Genomic DNA, 15053 nt, shown 5'->3' on the forward strand with positions numbered 1-15053 from the left:
AGGATTTGAAAGTTTGTATTTTATGAGCTACCAGGACACCGTGAGACAGTTTGATATCACAGAATCATTTGGGGTGGAAAAGACCTCTAAGCTGATTGAATCCAACTGTTACCTCAGCATTGCCAAGGCCGCCACTTATCTATGTCCCCAAGTGCAGCATCTACATGTCTTTTAAATCTCTCCAGGGATGGTGATTCCACCACTGCTCTGGACAGCTGTTCCATTGCTTGACCACCCTTTCAGTGAAGAAATTTTCCCTAATAGCCAATCTCAGCTTCCCCTGGCACAGTTTGAAGCTGTTTCCTCTCATCCTGTCCCTTGTTCCTTGGGAAGAGAGCCCACACTCAGGGATTTGTGCAGTGTGAGAGGGTTTCCCCCCTGAGCCTCCTTTTCTCCAGGCTGAGCCCCTTTCCCAGCTCCCTCAGCCCCTCCTGGGGGCTCCAGACCCTTGCCCAGCTCTGCTGCCCTTCAGACCATACACAACCATCGTGAGATTGAGCAGCCTCAAGCCCATCAATCCAGATCTCTCTGCAGGTCCTTCCTACCCTCCAGCAGATCATCAGATCCATTGTGGAGAGGAGTTTTATGGAAGAGGACTTGGCACTGTGTCTGCACTGTCCTTGCATGACAGTATTGTCATTCCCTGTCTGTCCATCAGTGTTTGATCCCAGGCTGTGCCCTGAGTACTGGGAAAAGGCAAATAAAGCCCTGTGGAGGTCAGAGCACACAGCAGGCAGTGTTCAGCACAGTACACACCTGTGTGTTTGGAGAGGTGGCCATTCACCCACCTGCAAATTTTCCATCCCAAGGAAAGGTTTCATCTTTTTCTGCTTTCCACTGCACCTTGAGGTTGTTTGCCAAAGCTCAGCTCAGCTCACATCTCCCTGCCTGAGGGACAGATGCTTTGAGAGGAGATCACTAGGCAGCTTGAAAGTCTGAAGGAAGAGTAAAGAAACCCTTCAAAGGACTTGCTTGTGTGGTCTTGGCTGGCTTGCTTAATCTTGAAAAACTAACAAGGGCAAAGATGCATAAGATTGTGTGAATATCCCACCCAATTTCAATCCTGTATGATCAAAGGAAGAACAGGAGTGCAGAATTAATGCAGCCACATGCACACACTCCACGTTGTTGCTGGCAGTGATTGAACTTGAAAAGCTGGAGATCAAGTTCAAATGAGCATCTGGGGGTTTCAAAACTTGTACAAAATTACACTTGAAAATAGGAAGGAAAAAAAAAAGCCACAAAGAAATACAATCTTAGCAGAAACTGCTAATGAGATCTCATGCAAAATATTTTTGTGCCACGATCTATTTCCAGCCGGATTTAAAATCCTTAGATTGTAATTTGTGTGCACAGGGTGGTTTTTGTCCTTTCAACTCGGTAATGTCAGCACAAGAAAAAGACTCCCAGCCTGCTTCACAAGCTTCAGAGGTGCAGTTGTGGTTCACCCTGAAACCAGAGCAGCTCTTGTGCTTTCAGAACAAACTCAGTCTCCTTCTCCTGCTCACTGGTAGAGCCAGAAAACTAAAAAGTTCATCTTACAGAAAGAAAGAAATTCCAGTTTGTTTGAATTAAGATTAATTTTCTTGGTGCCTGTATTATTTCCTCATTTTTACCAGATCTCTATGGTTCCTATTAAATTTATCTGCAGACACTAATCTTTCAATGTTCCTGTTAAATCTCTGCCTTTACAGAAGCTTCATTTGTCAGCCACCTTTCTGCACCTCTAGACCCAGAATCCAATCACTTCCAAACTGTGTTCGTACAAAAATAAGGAGGAAGAAAATTCCAGGCCCTAAAATACATTCTTTTTTCTTTATATTCAAGATATAAAATGTTTTACTAAGCTAGAATGAGATCTTGTCTGAACAAAGCCACGATACACAAATTGGTGATGGATTTTGAGCTGGTTATAGATCCAAAATGATTTGATATGTTAATAATTAAGATTTCTGTTTGGTGTTGTGTTTTTTCCTAGCTCTGCATGCAGTACTGGCCAGAGAAGACATCCTGTTGTTATGGCCCAATCCAGGTGGAGTTTGTTTCAGCAGATATTGATGAAGATATCATCAACAGGATATTCCGGATTTGCAACATGGCCAGGGTAAGAGAGCAGAAATACTCCATTCCCTAGTTATTCTCAAAACCACATTTTGGCTCAAGGAAGAGGCAGAACCAAGGCTTGTGGTTTAGAGATGCAGAATCTCTCACCTAGGAATGAAATTCCACTGCAGCTACTTCCTTTAATTAACATTTAATCAGCCTGCATTGCTAAAGGACTCTTGGCTGAAGGCAGCAAGTGGATGATATGAGCTGAAAATCTGTATTTAAATGGTGAGCATTTTTCTGTGTGTATTTGAGAACAATTCATCACTTAGTAGCCAATATAAAGCCATCAGTATTGCAGGAAATAAACTGGGATGGTGTCAGCAGCTCTCCATCTGTCAGCTCCCAGGCAGCATCTCTGAAGACAGATGCAATGTTTACTGGCTAGACTGGGATTCCCAACTGCCACTGCTTTCCCTATAAATAAGCAACTGCCATTTCTGTAAGCAGCTCTTTGTCTGTGTCCCTCAGCCCCAGGACAGCTGAAATGATAGAAACAAAGTTTATCTGCACACTGAGCCTTGGCAATCCAGCTTCAGGGCTGCAGGATAGGGCTTCAGCAGAGGATTTTTCTCTCATTAGTCGTTTCCCAGATTGATTATGTTTCCTTTGTTGTTCCTCTTTCGTTTTTTTTCTTGTCAGAAATGGAAGCAGGCTCTGCAAATTATATTTCCATGCAGTGTAACCCATCAGTGTCTGCATGGTCAGAGCCTGTGCAGCCGTTCAGGTGTGGCACTGCAGAGGCAACCTTGTGGTCCAGCACAAAAACTGATAAACTGGTTGGATATCAGACACCTTCCTGTGTCCCAGGGAGAGCCTGGGGGTGATAAAGCTGGTCAGAGCAAGGCTCTGTGCTCTCAGATGGAGCTGGCTCATGGATACAGGCTTAGGCCTGGAAGTAGGCCCTGGGAAATGTTGGGCCTTGTATTTGCTAGATCATGTGAAACTGCGCCTGTGTAGTCAGTATATGATAAATGATATACTTGTTAGATGTGATTAGATAGAATTATTGTTAAAGAATCATGAGAAACTATGTTAGGGGTTTGAGGGGGGATCACAAGAAATCCATGCTTGGATGAAATCAATGTATAAAATAGAACAACGTAAGTTTGATAATTAATATGTAAGTGATATAACGATAGAATATAAAACATGCTCGGCCCGAAACCATGTTGGAGCCAGAGTTGGGTTTGGGTACCCTCTCAGAATCTCTGCTGGTCACAGTGACTCAGAGATATGTACAAGCCTCTTTTTCCCAGCCCAGCAGTTGAAGAAGGAGTCAGAATTCTTCTTTCTCATTCTCAAGGTTGTTTATTATTTTTTATCTATAACATTCTTTCACTGAGGTCTGTCTGGCAGGTCTGGTTGCAGCACACTGGTGTTATCTTTTTATACTAAAAACTACATGCACATTATTTACCATACCTTCCCAATGCCTATCACCTGTGTTAGACAGTGAGTTTCTACCTTAAACCAATCAAAAGTGCCAACATCACCTGGAACATGGAGGCCAGGAAGAAGAAAGAAGAAGGTCAGGGCATGCCCAAATTCCTCCTTCTTGGGACCCTGAGCCCCCATTCTAAAAACCTCAAAAATCTATGTTTCATCCCGTGACAAACTAACTATTATTCTACTTAAACTCTCTTGACTTGTAATTCTTCATATGAAAGTGGTAATTTGCTCCATGGGTCAAAATCAAAGTCACAGGTGTCTTGGGCTCTGTGCCAAGGTCTCTGAGCCCCCTGGACAGGGTCTCAAGTCCTCCAGGGCAGCCAGAGGTGTGGTATTCACAGCCCTCTGAACAGAGAGAAGCTGTGAGACTCAAGCAGAGAAGGAAAACACAATTCTTATCTCGCTTGCTGTGCCTGTGTTGTGCTAAAGTAGAATGCAATATGGAGATTGTTTACCCAAAGTGAGGATGTTTTGTTCCCTTGCCCTGTCAGGGCCAAGAAGCGTGTGTGTGTGTGTGTGTGTGTGTGTGGGACTGCCACAGGAGAGAGAATCAGAGATGAGTGCAGTGTGAGCAAGAGTGAGGGCATGGCAGATTCAGTTTAGATACAATGTACATAGTACAGTATAAGTAATTAACTGGCCTTCTGATGATGGAGTCAGATGCATAATTCTCTCTCCCCTTTGTCAGAGTCGCCTTTGATTTACAATGAGAGTGTGACCATGTTCACAGGGGTCTTAGGATGAGGGAAGAGACGAGGATTTGACTTTATGTTTCAGAAGGCTTGATTTATTATTTTATGATATATATTATATTAAAACTATACTAAAAGAATAGAAGACAGGATTTTATCAGAAGGCTGGCTAAGAATAGAATAGGAAAGAATGATAACAAAGGCTTGTGGCTCGAACTTTCTGTCCGAGCCAGCTCACTGTGATTGGCCATTAATTAGAAACAACTAACATAGGCCAATCAAAGATCTACTTGTTGCATTCCACAGCAGCACATAACCATTGTTTACATTTTGTTCTTGAAGTCTCTCAGCTTCTCAAGAGGAAAAATCCTAAAGAAAGGATTTTTCATAAAAGATGTCTGTGACATGAGAGGAATTCCCTGGGTTCCGACAGTACCCCTGACACCCAGAGCTCTTAACAAAATAAAAAAATAACAGCACTTGCATAGAATCCTAATCATTCTGCCATGAAGTGAGGCTGGATGCTGACCCTGCCAGCCCTGCCCGCCCCTGGCTGGCCCCTGAGCAGCTCTGTGTTGCAGCCGCAGGACGGGTACCGCATCGTGCAGCACCTGCAGTACATCGGCTGGCCGGCCTACAGGGACACCCCTCCCTCCAAGCGCTCCCTGCTCAAGGTGGTCAGGAGGCTGGAGAAGTGGCAGGAGCAGTACGATGGCAGAGACGGGCGCACCGTGGTCCACTGCCTGTAAGTAAGGGCTGGGAGATGTCTGTAGCCTCACGTGCTGTGGGTTGTGGAAATCTGGTGGTTTGCCAGGCTTCAGCTGGGGGGAATGGAGTTAAAGTACATTCATGCTACTAAATTCACACGCTTCTATTTCATTTATGACTTCATGTACTAGCTACATTTATAATGATCACTTCAAGTTGAATATTGTATTGCATTATCGTGTCCTGGCCCAGGGATTTTGCTGATTGCAGTGAGAGATAGCTCCAAGAGCCCTGGTATGTTGCAGGTCTCATGTCTGTAGCACAGACAGAGCTGAGGCAGCCCTGCCATGTACCCAGCTTTGAGCACAGAGCTCCTGTGAGCCCAGAGCAGGGGTTTGCAGCACTGCAGCCCCTGAGCTCCCCTGTCCCCTACTCCAGGGGGACCGGGAAGCTCCCCTTATCCCTTAGTCCTTCTATCCCTGCCCCAGTTCTACAGGTCTCCACTCCCACAGACTCACAGAATGGTTTGGGTTGGAAGGACCCCAAACACCACTCAGTTCTAGTGGACACCTTCCACTACTCCAGGCTGCTCCAAGCCCTGTCCAACCTGGCCTTGGACACTTCCAGGGATCCAGGGGCAGCCACAGCTTCTCTGGGCACCCTGTGCCAGAGCCTCACCCCCCTCACAGGGAAGGATTCCTTCCCAATATCCCATCTATCCCTGCCCTCTGGCAGTGGGAAGCCATTCCCTGTGTCCTGTCACTCCATGCCCTTGTCCAAAGCCCTCCTCCAGCTCTCTTGGAGCCCCTTTAGGCACACAAGCCCTTGAGCATCAGCCCTTACATCAGAGACCTTCCATGTGAAGGAATCTCTCTGTTAGCGACCTGTCCATGGGCTGTGAGCTGTGTGTGCTGTCCTTCCCCCATCCTCACCAGCCCCTCCTTGCCCTGTTTTGTCCCCCTGCCAGGAACGGTGGCGGCCGCAGCGGCACCTTCTGTGCCATCTGCAGTGTGTGTGAGATGATCCAGCAGCAGAACATCATCGACGTGTTCCACATAGTGAAAACGCTACGGAATAACAAATCCAACATGGTGGAGTCACTGGTAAGGCTTCTTTCTGCTCAATCCCCACCCAGTGTGTGTGCAAGGGACTTCAGGATAGGTAAAAAAAAGTCAAAATTAGTTCAGGACGAATCATAATGAATGGGAAGATGAAGACACCAGAGTTAAAACTGGTTCTGTTTTAGCATGTTCAGTGAATCTTCCTGCTTCTCCTTCTGAGAACAGGGATGTCCCTGGCAGAGTGATGGACACTGTGTCCCATGCCCAGCTGCCTCAGGCGGTCAAACCCCACAGAGCTGTCACCATGGCTGTGGGAAGAGTGGGATTTGTCCTCCTGTCCATGCAGGGAATTGTCCTCCTGTCCAGCCCAGTGCTGGGTGCTGTGACACATCTTGAAACCAGGGAAGGAGAATAGTCCAGCCTCAGGCCTGGCTCCATGCAGCCCAGGAGATTAAACTGTCCTGAATTCAGTCATCTCCATCCATCACTCTGAGCTCGTGCCTCAAAAGCAACACGTGCAGTGAGGGCTGGAGGCAAAGAATGAATGGTCCAGACTGGGGCTGTCTCTTTGAGTGCTTTTCTCTGCCTTTGATGACACCATCTCCCAGCCACGCTTGCTCAGGATCACTCAGAAACACAACCAGTGTTTGCCTGCTCCTGCCAAAGGGTATAAGAAAGAGGAGGAGGTATTTTTGCTTGTAGAACGAGGCTCTGAGGAATTTTCCCACATCCTAATGCCATTCCTTTGTGTCCTCTCTTTCAGGAACAGTATAAATTTGTATACGAGGTTGCACTGGAATACTTGAGTTCCTTTTAGCCCAGCCAAGGGAGGGGACCCCACGATGTGCCAGACCCCAAACTCTGGTGGATGCTTCTCCCCTGTCCCACACTGGAAGGCAGTAACAAGTGTGGGGAGGAAAACTTCTCCTGCCTTCCCAGCAAGAGACTGAGGTTGCAGAGACCTCGCTGGAAGGAGGAGGCGATGCCTGTGTGTGCTGCTGCCTGCTTTCTATGGGAACATCTACTGCTTCTTAAATAACTTACTGTAAAAATTAGCAACATGGAGACAGGCTGAAAGACTGGACTTTCTAATCCCCTCTGACTTCTCTCCTCTTTTGGATTGTGTTTTTGTTCTGCTTGCTGCAGAGTGGGGAAGGAATGAAACCCTTAGGAATTATCTTTTAAATGTCTCCTTTTTAATTTATAATTTTGTTCTCAAATCCCAGCCTTTTAATTTTTTAATTTCATGCAGCAGTCATTTGGGAAAAATGAGATAGCCATAGGGGATACATGAAATGTTTCATTACAGTTTGTCTACCTTATCTGTTTCCTTTTATTTGTTTTTCCTAATGAAAAGGCCAACACACACACACACACACACAAAGACTATGCTGGAATTCTCTTCCCAAATGTAGTCCCTTTAAACATGAAAATAGATGGTGGAGATGAGAAGCTGTACATGGATCCACTGCCTCCACAGAAATATTTCCTCACAGTTTCTGCTCAACTTCAGGGCTGTGCATGACCCAGTTCCATCCCTCTGATCTGTGTCCTTTCACTGCTGGTGAAGCTGTTGAGGAGTTTCCCAGCCACTTGGACCTGAAGGTTAAATATTTGCATCAAAAAAATGGCATTCATCTGGCAACTTTGGTGACTTGGTTACCACATTTCCCAAGTATTAGCTGGGGTGCAGTGTGTCTCTGACAAACAGGGTATGAAGTAGTTATTATTGCTCATATACAATGTATGACTATTTTTTATTTATTATTTGTATTGCTGTAGAACTTAGGACCCCTAGTCACTCCAGGACCCTGCTGAACCAGGCACAGTGCAGGCAGACAGCAAAGAAAGTTTCTGCTCAAGAGTTTCAAAGTCTGAAGGTTCTTAAAATTGGGTTTGGGCAAGATTTCCTCACTATTTCCAAGCCCTACAAGCTTCAAAGTTGTAACCCATTGGAGCTGTAGGAAAGGTGATGTACATACACAGAAACCTGTTCTGACACCTGTAAAGAGAAGCATTAGCCCAGCTCAGCAACTTCTCTTCCTAAGCAAAACAGCTTTTGTTTTATTCTGCAAAAATGCCTGTGCAAGTCTCCTTCTCTGAAACAAACACCAGATGTGTTTTGCCTTGGTTGTGGACCTCATTCTGACTTCTTAGCAGCCAAGAAATTGCTTTTCTGCAAAAGTATGTTTAAGTAGTTAATCGCTAAGGTCTGCAGGGTAATCTTGGGGAAAAAAATAATTGAATGAGCAAGGTTTTACAATAATTAGTATTTCAATTTAGCCATTTATTTATCTTGAGGGTGTGGGATATGAGGTTTCTCTGTGTGTAAAATGGATTCTCGGGTGTAGGTTCTCTAAATTCAAACTTGCTAAAAGATAGACTGAAGGTAAGAGTTGAAGGAAACTCCAATTTTCTTATCAGGCTGGTGGGAGGTCTGTCCTGGCACAGAGCATGCCAGAAGTTCAAAATATTTTGCTGATTCTGTCTGTGAATTCAAAAGGCACCTCCACTTCATGGTCATTCTTACTTCAATAGTCACAGCCTCACCTTGACCAGGAGGGGTGGAAATGAAATCTGGCAAAGGCAGCTCTCAACTCAGCCACAAACCAGTACCCAACCAAACCACTGCCATCCACCAGGACCTGCACCAGCCATGGGGAGGATGTTTCATTAATACCCCTCCTGACAAGCGAAGGATGCTGAACCACCTGGGGTTTCTCTAAGGAGCTTTGGATTCTTGGTTTTAATACCATGAAGGTCTTAACTGATCATGAACCACCTTCTCACAGGAGCCTCTGTGTTGTTTCTGGTTGGTCCTTTCTGTTGCCTGCAAAAAAGTCATGAAATCAACTTTAGTTCCAGTTGGGGCTGTCAAGTGACTGGTCTGAATTGTTTTGGTTTTTTTTTTTTTTTTATTTATGCAACAACACAATTCAGCAGGAAAAATAACTAGAAGGCAAAGTGAAACTATGAGATAAAAGTGAGAGGAAAAGAAAAATATTGGTGTTTTGATTACAGGTGGCTGGGTGGAACAGTGTAGGTCAGGTGTTGGGAGAGAAATAGGAAGAGGGAATTCTAATCCCAGGATGGGATTTTTTAACAACTGCCTAGGTATGAAGAAACTATAAGTCAGCAAAGTGTTTTTGACTCTGCTGACTCCAGAAAGCCAAGGGGAACCACTCCCTGTGGACACTATGGAAATATTAATTAGTAATTAGCATTCTGTTAATTTTGCATAGAAGGCAGCACAGTGACAGGTCTCCCTCGTGACTTAGGGGAGTGAAGCCAGCACCAAGGGTGACAGCTGGGATAAGGGAACAGGAAGGTAAAGAAATGCCACTATCACTGAGGTGTGAAGTGTAGGAGGTAATTTAGGCTTAACTTGAAAGCAAGTGGATTGAAATGCCAGTGTTAAGCCCACAGGAGGGGTGTGTGAGTGAGGGGAAGGACATGTGGGATGAGCAGAGCAGCACTGGCAGTGCAGTGCTTTAGGGTCTGGAGGTGGGTTTGGATGTGTTTTATGGTATGAAAAACACTACTAAAGGGTCAGGTACCTGTATCAGCTGGCCCACAGCAACTCCCTGTGTGCTCAGCCCTCTGCAAAAGCCAAGTGCTGTTGGCACAAACTGCAGGGAAGGATATTTAAGCGAAATTTTACATTTTGTAGGAGCTCGATGCAAATGTTGGTTCCCACAGCCCAACTGTTAGTCACAGCTTATTATGTGGCCACTCAACCATGTGTGTGAACCTCCTAATGTCCAGCCTAAAACCCATATGGAAAGATGCTCAGCAGACACTGCAGATTGGGTTGCCAAATTGTTATAAATTCCTGCAGTTACAGTGCTTTTGGGGGACTGACCCAGCTTCAGTCTGTGTTGGCTCAGGGATCTTCATGCTGTTCCTCCCTGCACAGTGCATATATGCCAAGTGTGAATTAATGATGAAGGCAATTGTGTGGAAAAGCTCACTTTAAATCACTTTATTACCTTGAGGTTGTTTAAACCCTAGAGAACAGCCCATAGTGAAGTAGGTAATGTGTTTGAAGCAAGATTATGGGGTGATGGGTTTGTTTTCATGGGGAAAGAAAGGAATTATGAGATGAGATAAAGGAGGTTTTCTCACTCCTGGAAGGATTAATAGTCAGTGTGAGCTTTTCAGCCTAAGCATCCCCTGCTGTGGATGAAAAGTGATAATGTGCAGTAAAAAAAAGGTGAATTCCTCAGTGACTGAATCTTAGGCTGGAAAAAAATATCATATTGACAATATTTGAATGGACATAATGAAGATGAACCTATTCCCATGGAGACATCCTTCAGAGGTGAGGGGGAACTGTTTGTGATAGCACAGAGTTGGTGTAAAGTTTGGTCTGGATTACAAGGAAGTAGAAACAGATGGTTTGGGGTCACTACCTCATAGAGGGGTAACCAACATCTTAAATTATTATTGGTGCAACTGCAGCAATGAATTCCACTGGTTATCAGGAGTTTCTGGCCTTTTATTCTGAAGGTGTAAACTCCCTGGTGGGGAAAAAAAAAAGTCCAGTAGCCACATGGATCCCACAGTAGTAAGTTTAAGCCTGTGGGTGCTAGAGTGGCTTTTCCATTTACTTTCCACAGGCCATTTAGCAGCAGTTTGTGGGATTTCCCTTGGGAATCTCAAGCCAGGGGTTTCTGGTCACTGCTCTTGGTGTGCTGTAGAGTCAGAGGAAGGAGAGAGGCTCCTGCAGCAGGTGGTTCAGGAGGCAGTTAAAGCAGTTTCCATCAGGAAGAGAAGGGAAGGAGAAGAAATCTCCTTTGGGAGAAACCAAATATTGGAGGAGAAGGCAAAAGAAATGGATCCTGAAACAGGTAGGAAATTTGCACCTTGCTCTCTCTCTCTCATTCTTGCACAGCTGCTCTCATCTCACTCTCCTGAGTTCCTGCCAAGATCATAAAAAACACATAATGTCACATTCCCTGCTGTGGAGATGGAGCACTCGGAGTGTGACAGAGGGAATAAATCCTGAGGGACAAAGATAAAAGAAGATTTGCTCAAGAGAGGAATCTTCAAATATGAGGTGCTTCTATCTGTCACACTTGCAGAATTTTCAGTAAAGTCACAGAGCAGTGCACAGTCCTGGCATGGTCCTGGATGGGCAATGTGGTGGAAAAGTTCCCCTTGGAAAACTTCATTGTCCTGTAATAAATGTGAGCAATCGACTCCATGATGTTGGCAGCACAGTTAATTTTTGTGATCACTCCAGCCACTGAAAGGGGCATCTCAAAACCTTGGTGTGAAACTGCTGCATTTTCATTTGACAATCTTTAATTTGTGTTAAGTGTACAAAAGACAGTCAACCCCATTTTTTTTTTAGGAAAAAATAAGGGACTGTGTGGCAAAAGTGGCAGCATTTATTCAGCGTAACCACTGCCATTGGGTCAAAAATTCCATATTCCTGCTGTGTGAGGGCAGAACAAAGCACTGCAGCTGCCCTGCCCAGATAGAGGAACAGGAGGAGCCAGCTAAGTCAGAGAGAAAGATGTGAGCAATGAGGATTCTGATAACCCTCCTGTGCTCCTGCTTGTTTAGATTGCAGTCTTCTATAGCCATACATACATAATATACAATTTCAATGCAAGTGCTCTTTCTTTTCCTGCTCCCAAAAATACCTCCAGCTCTTTTTCCTCGAGGGTGAGCCAACAGCACAGCGAGCAAAGCCCAATTTCTGCCGTTTTGGCAAGGACCACAAGGAAAATCCATCATGTGTTATCTGTTCATTGACTTGGAAAAGGTATCAATCATCTCCCTCATATGCATACTTGAAGAATGTACAATTTGCTCAAACTGTCAAGCAGAATCATACATTTTCATATACCACCAAATCCTGGTGGTACAGAGTGTGATGGAAAGAAAAAAAAGAGGCAAAAAATTGCTGACTTCCAGTGACCTCTAGTCTATAACCACTAACTGCTGTGTTAAAATATTTTAAAAGTTTCCCTTGTAAAAAAAAAAAATAAACTATGCTCAGAATATCCTACAGTTTAATGTTGGACTAGCAGAATGTGAAAACCTGGCAGCTTTTCCAGTTTATAAAAACATGAGGGATCTAAATCAGTCTTTCCATCCTCATCCCAGTTCATGCAGCAGATTTTCCACCACTGTTCTGTTTTCAACCTGAGCCTTAAAAGACAAACTAATGCAGCAGACTGAATGCCAGATGCTGGTGTTCCCATAGTGTTTCCTGGCAGGGGGAAAAAAAATTTAAAAGCATGAAAAGGGAAAAGAACAAGCTAGAATGGTTTTTCTTGGAATTTAATTCAATGAGCTGCTTCTGAGCAGTATAAACATGAGCCAGTTCATGGCCCTCTGGAGGTACAGGGTGAAGATGCTGTTGATGTCCCTTAGGGACCAATCCTATATATTTCATATATAGGTACCTCCCAAGAGGTACCTATCTATGAAATATCAGGATTGGTCCTGATATTAGTGGTTCCTTTAGTGGAGGCAATTGTCACAGAAGTGTTTCAGTGGAGATCTGTTCCCCTGAAATGCCACCCTTTGGGACACCCTGTGAGACACCTCAAGTGTGTTGCATTGGATGGATTTCCTTGTGTGAGTACATCATCTTTCAGTGAGGAAATCCCCAGGAACTCTTCTTTGTGTGAAATAATGGAAAGGAGTATGTTTTGGGGGATGGAAGAGGAAGTGGGGCCAGCACTTTACAAGCTTTCATTAATTTAGGTACTCTGAGACTCCCCAGGACAAACACTGCTCAGTGTTTCACATTGCAAACTTCATGTCAAACCAAACTTCATGTGCTGGACTTCCATGTACCTGGAGCAGAACTGGAATTACCCCCTCATTGCCCCTCTTGCCCTTTCTTGCATTGCCAGCATTTAAACACTGTACTTCTATGCCAAAAGTTTGAGCTGCATCCTTAACACCCCCCTTAACCCAGCCCGACTAACCGCAGTGACAAAATTCACTCCCACCCTGATTTAATCTCCTGTGGGCACCCAGATGTGCCAGCATTGCTTCTTGCCAGCCTTGTCCCCTCCTGAGAGGGCAGTGGCTGCCTCTGGCTGAGCAGTGTGCCATCCCAGCTCCTTGGATGTGTTTTTGGGCAGGGAGGAGTGCTGCATGAGAGGAGTCTCTGCTGATGCGGTGCCACCCCCTCTGCTCCCCCTCGGCCTTTATGGATTACTGGTGAAACTCACTTGTACAGTTTGGATGTTTGATAGATAAAGCACGTATGAAAAAAAAAAAAGGAAAAAAATATAAATACAAAACTCTCAACACTGTGCATTCAGTGTCTTTTCTTTCTAGCTTAAAAGAAGGAAGGTAAATAATGTCAAGTCAATGAATATCAGATATATTTTTTGACTGTACATTACAGTGAAGTGTAATCTTTTTTTTACAACTGCGAGTCCATCTTATTTATTCTTGTAAATGTTCCCAGACAATGTTTGTAATATGGGCTGTGTTGCAAATCCATAAAATAAATCTGTGATCTGAGATTAATGTTTTACTAAGAGACTCTTGTACTTGTGCCTTTTCTTTGGACTTAGAGGAGGCAAGGCATTGTGAGCAGCACTGCTGGAAATGATGGGGTGATTGCATGACAAAAAATAAGACCAGCATCTTGTCACAGTGATGGGCTTTGCATCATGGTTGTCATTCAGGAGATGAAGAGCAAAAAAGAGAATTCAGCAGGCACTTCAGCCTAGCTGCAGATTTTGTGTCAGTCCTCTCAGAAAGCCTGTGGATGTGAGCTAAGTAGTTTTGAAAATTACAGTCTTAGCAGCATGGATTAGAGCAAAGCATGTTTTTGCAACTTTTTCTCTCTAACAGGTATTACTGTATTGTTTCCTTGGTACTCAGTGCTGAATGACAATTGCTGATAGGTTCCTGAGATTTTTCTGGTAGTTTCTACAGATGGACTGTGCTGGCTCAGCTGAGGTAGAGTTAATTCCCTTCCCAGAGGCTGGTTTGGGGCTGGGGTTTGGGTTTGTGCTGAACACAGGGTTGATAATACAGATATTTTTGTTACTGCTGAGCAGGGATTGCACAGAGCCAAGGGCTTTCCTCAGACAGTCAGCTGGAGGCTGGGAGGAGACACAGCCAGGACAGGTGACCCAAACTGACCAAAACCAAGTGCCAGACCATGTGACATCGTGCATGAAGTGGGTAGGAAGAAAGAAAAGGGGAATATTTGGAGAAATGGTGTTTTTCCTCCCAAGTAACCAATTAGTGTGACGGGGCCCTGCTCTCCTGAGGATGGTTGAACCTGCCCAGCCATGGCAATGAGGAATGAACTCCTTGTTTAGTTTTCTCCTTGCTTGCACAGCTTTAGATTTCCCTGTCTTTATCCCAACCCACAATCTTTCTGGCTTTTACCCTTCCCATTCCCTCCCTGATCCAGCTGGAGGGGGGTGAATGAGTGGCTGTGTGGGGCTTGGCTGTTACTGGGGCTAAACCATGACAAAGAATCATAGAAATCACAGAATCCTGGAATGTCCTGAGCTGGGAGGGACCCCCAGGATCACCCAGGGCAGCCCCAGCCCTGCCCAGACCCCCCAACAGCCCCAGCCTGGGCATCCCTGGCAGCTCCTGGAGCTCTGGCAGCCTCGGGGCCGTGCCCATTCCCTGGGCAGCCTGGGCAGTGCCAGCACCCTCTGGGGAAGAGCCTTTCCCTGGGATCCAGCCTGAGCCTCCCCCCGACAGTTCTGTCCCATTTTATTGAGCCTTGCCACTGGTGACAGCACTGAAGAGCTCGGAGCTGCCCCTCCTCTGCTCCTTGTGAGGATGTTGAAGGCCTCAGTGAGGTCTCCCCTCATCTCCTCCTCTCCAGGCGGAACAAACCAAGGGACGCAGACATGGAAGGGATTTTGTGCAGGTGTTTTGTGCTGCCAGACCCAAACAGTGGATATGGGTGTCAGCAGTGAGTGTTTTCACACGTTTCCTAGCACACATTTCCCATGTGTTCATCAACAGATGTCCAAGGCAGTGCTTGGCCCCTTCAGTCAGTGCAGTAGATTGTAGCAAAGGCAGC

General features: G+C 45.2%; 1 protein-coding gene across 1 annotated transcript in view; it reads left to right on the top strand.

Annotated features, from left to right (window-relative positions):
- Positions 1-13535, top strand: part of PTPRT (protein tyrosine phosphatase receptor type T) — a 483954-nt gene extending 470419 nt beyond the window's left edge. Inside the window, 4 exon segments of the mRNA XM_036395864.2 lie at positions 1979-2104; positions 4832-4995; positions 5926-6061; positions 6783-13535. Of these exon segments, the coding sequence (XP_036251757.1) occupies positions 1979-2104; positions 4832-4995; positions 5926-6061; positions 6783-6836 (480 nt within the window). The 3' untranslated portion in view covers positions 6837-13535.
- Positions 13536-15053: the final 1518 nt, after the last annotated feature.

This window comes from Molothrus ater, chromosome 17 (genome assembly GCF_012460135.2).
Source record: "Molothrus ater isolate BHLD 08-10-18 breed brown headed cowbird chromosome 17, BPBGC_Mater_1.1, whole genome shotgun sequence".
NCBI lineage: Eukaryota > Metazoa > Chordata > Aves > Passeriformes > Icteridae > Molothrus > Molothrus ater.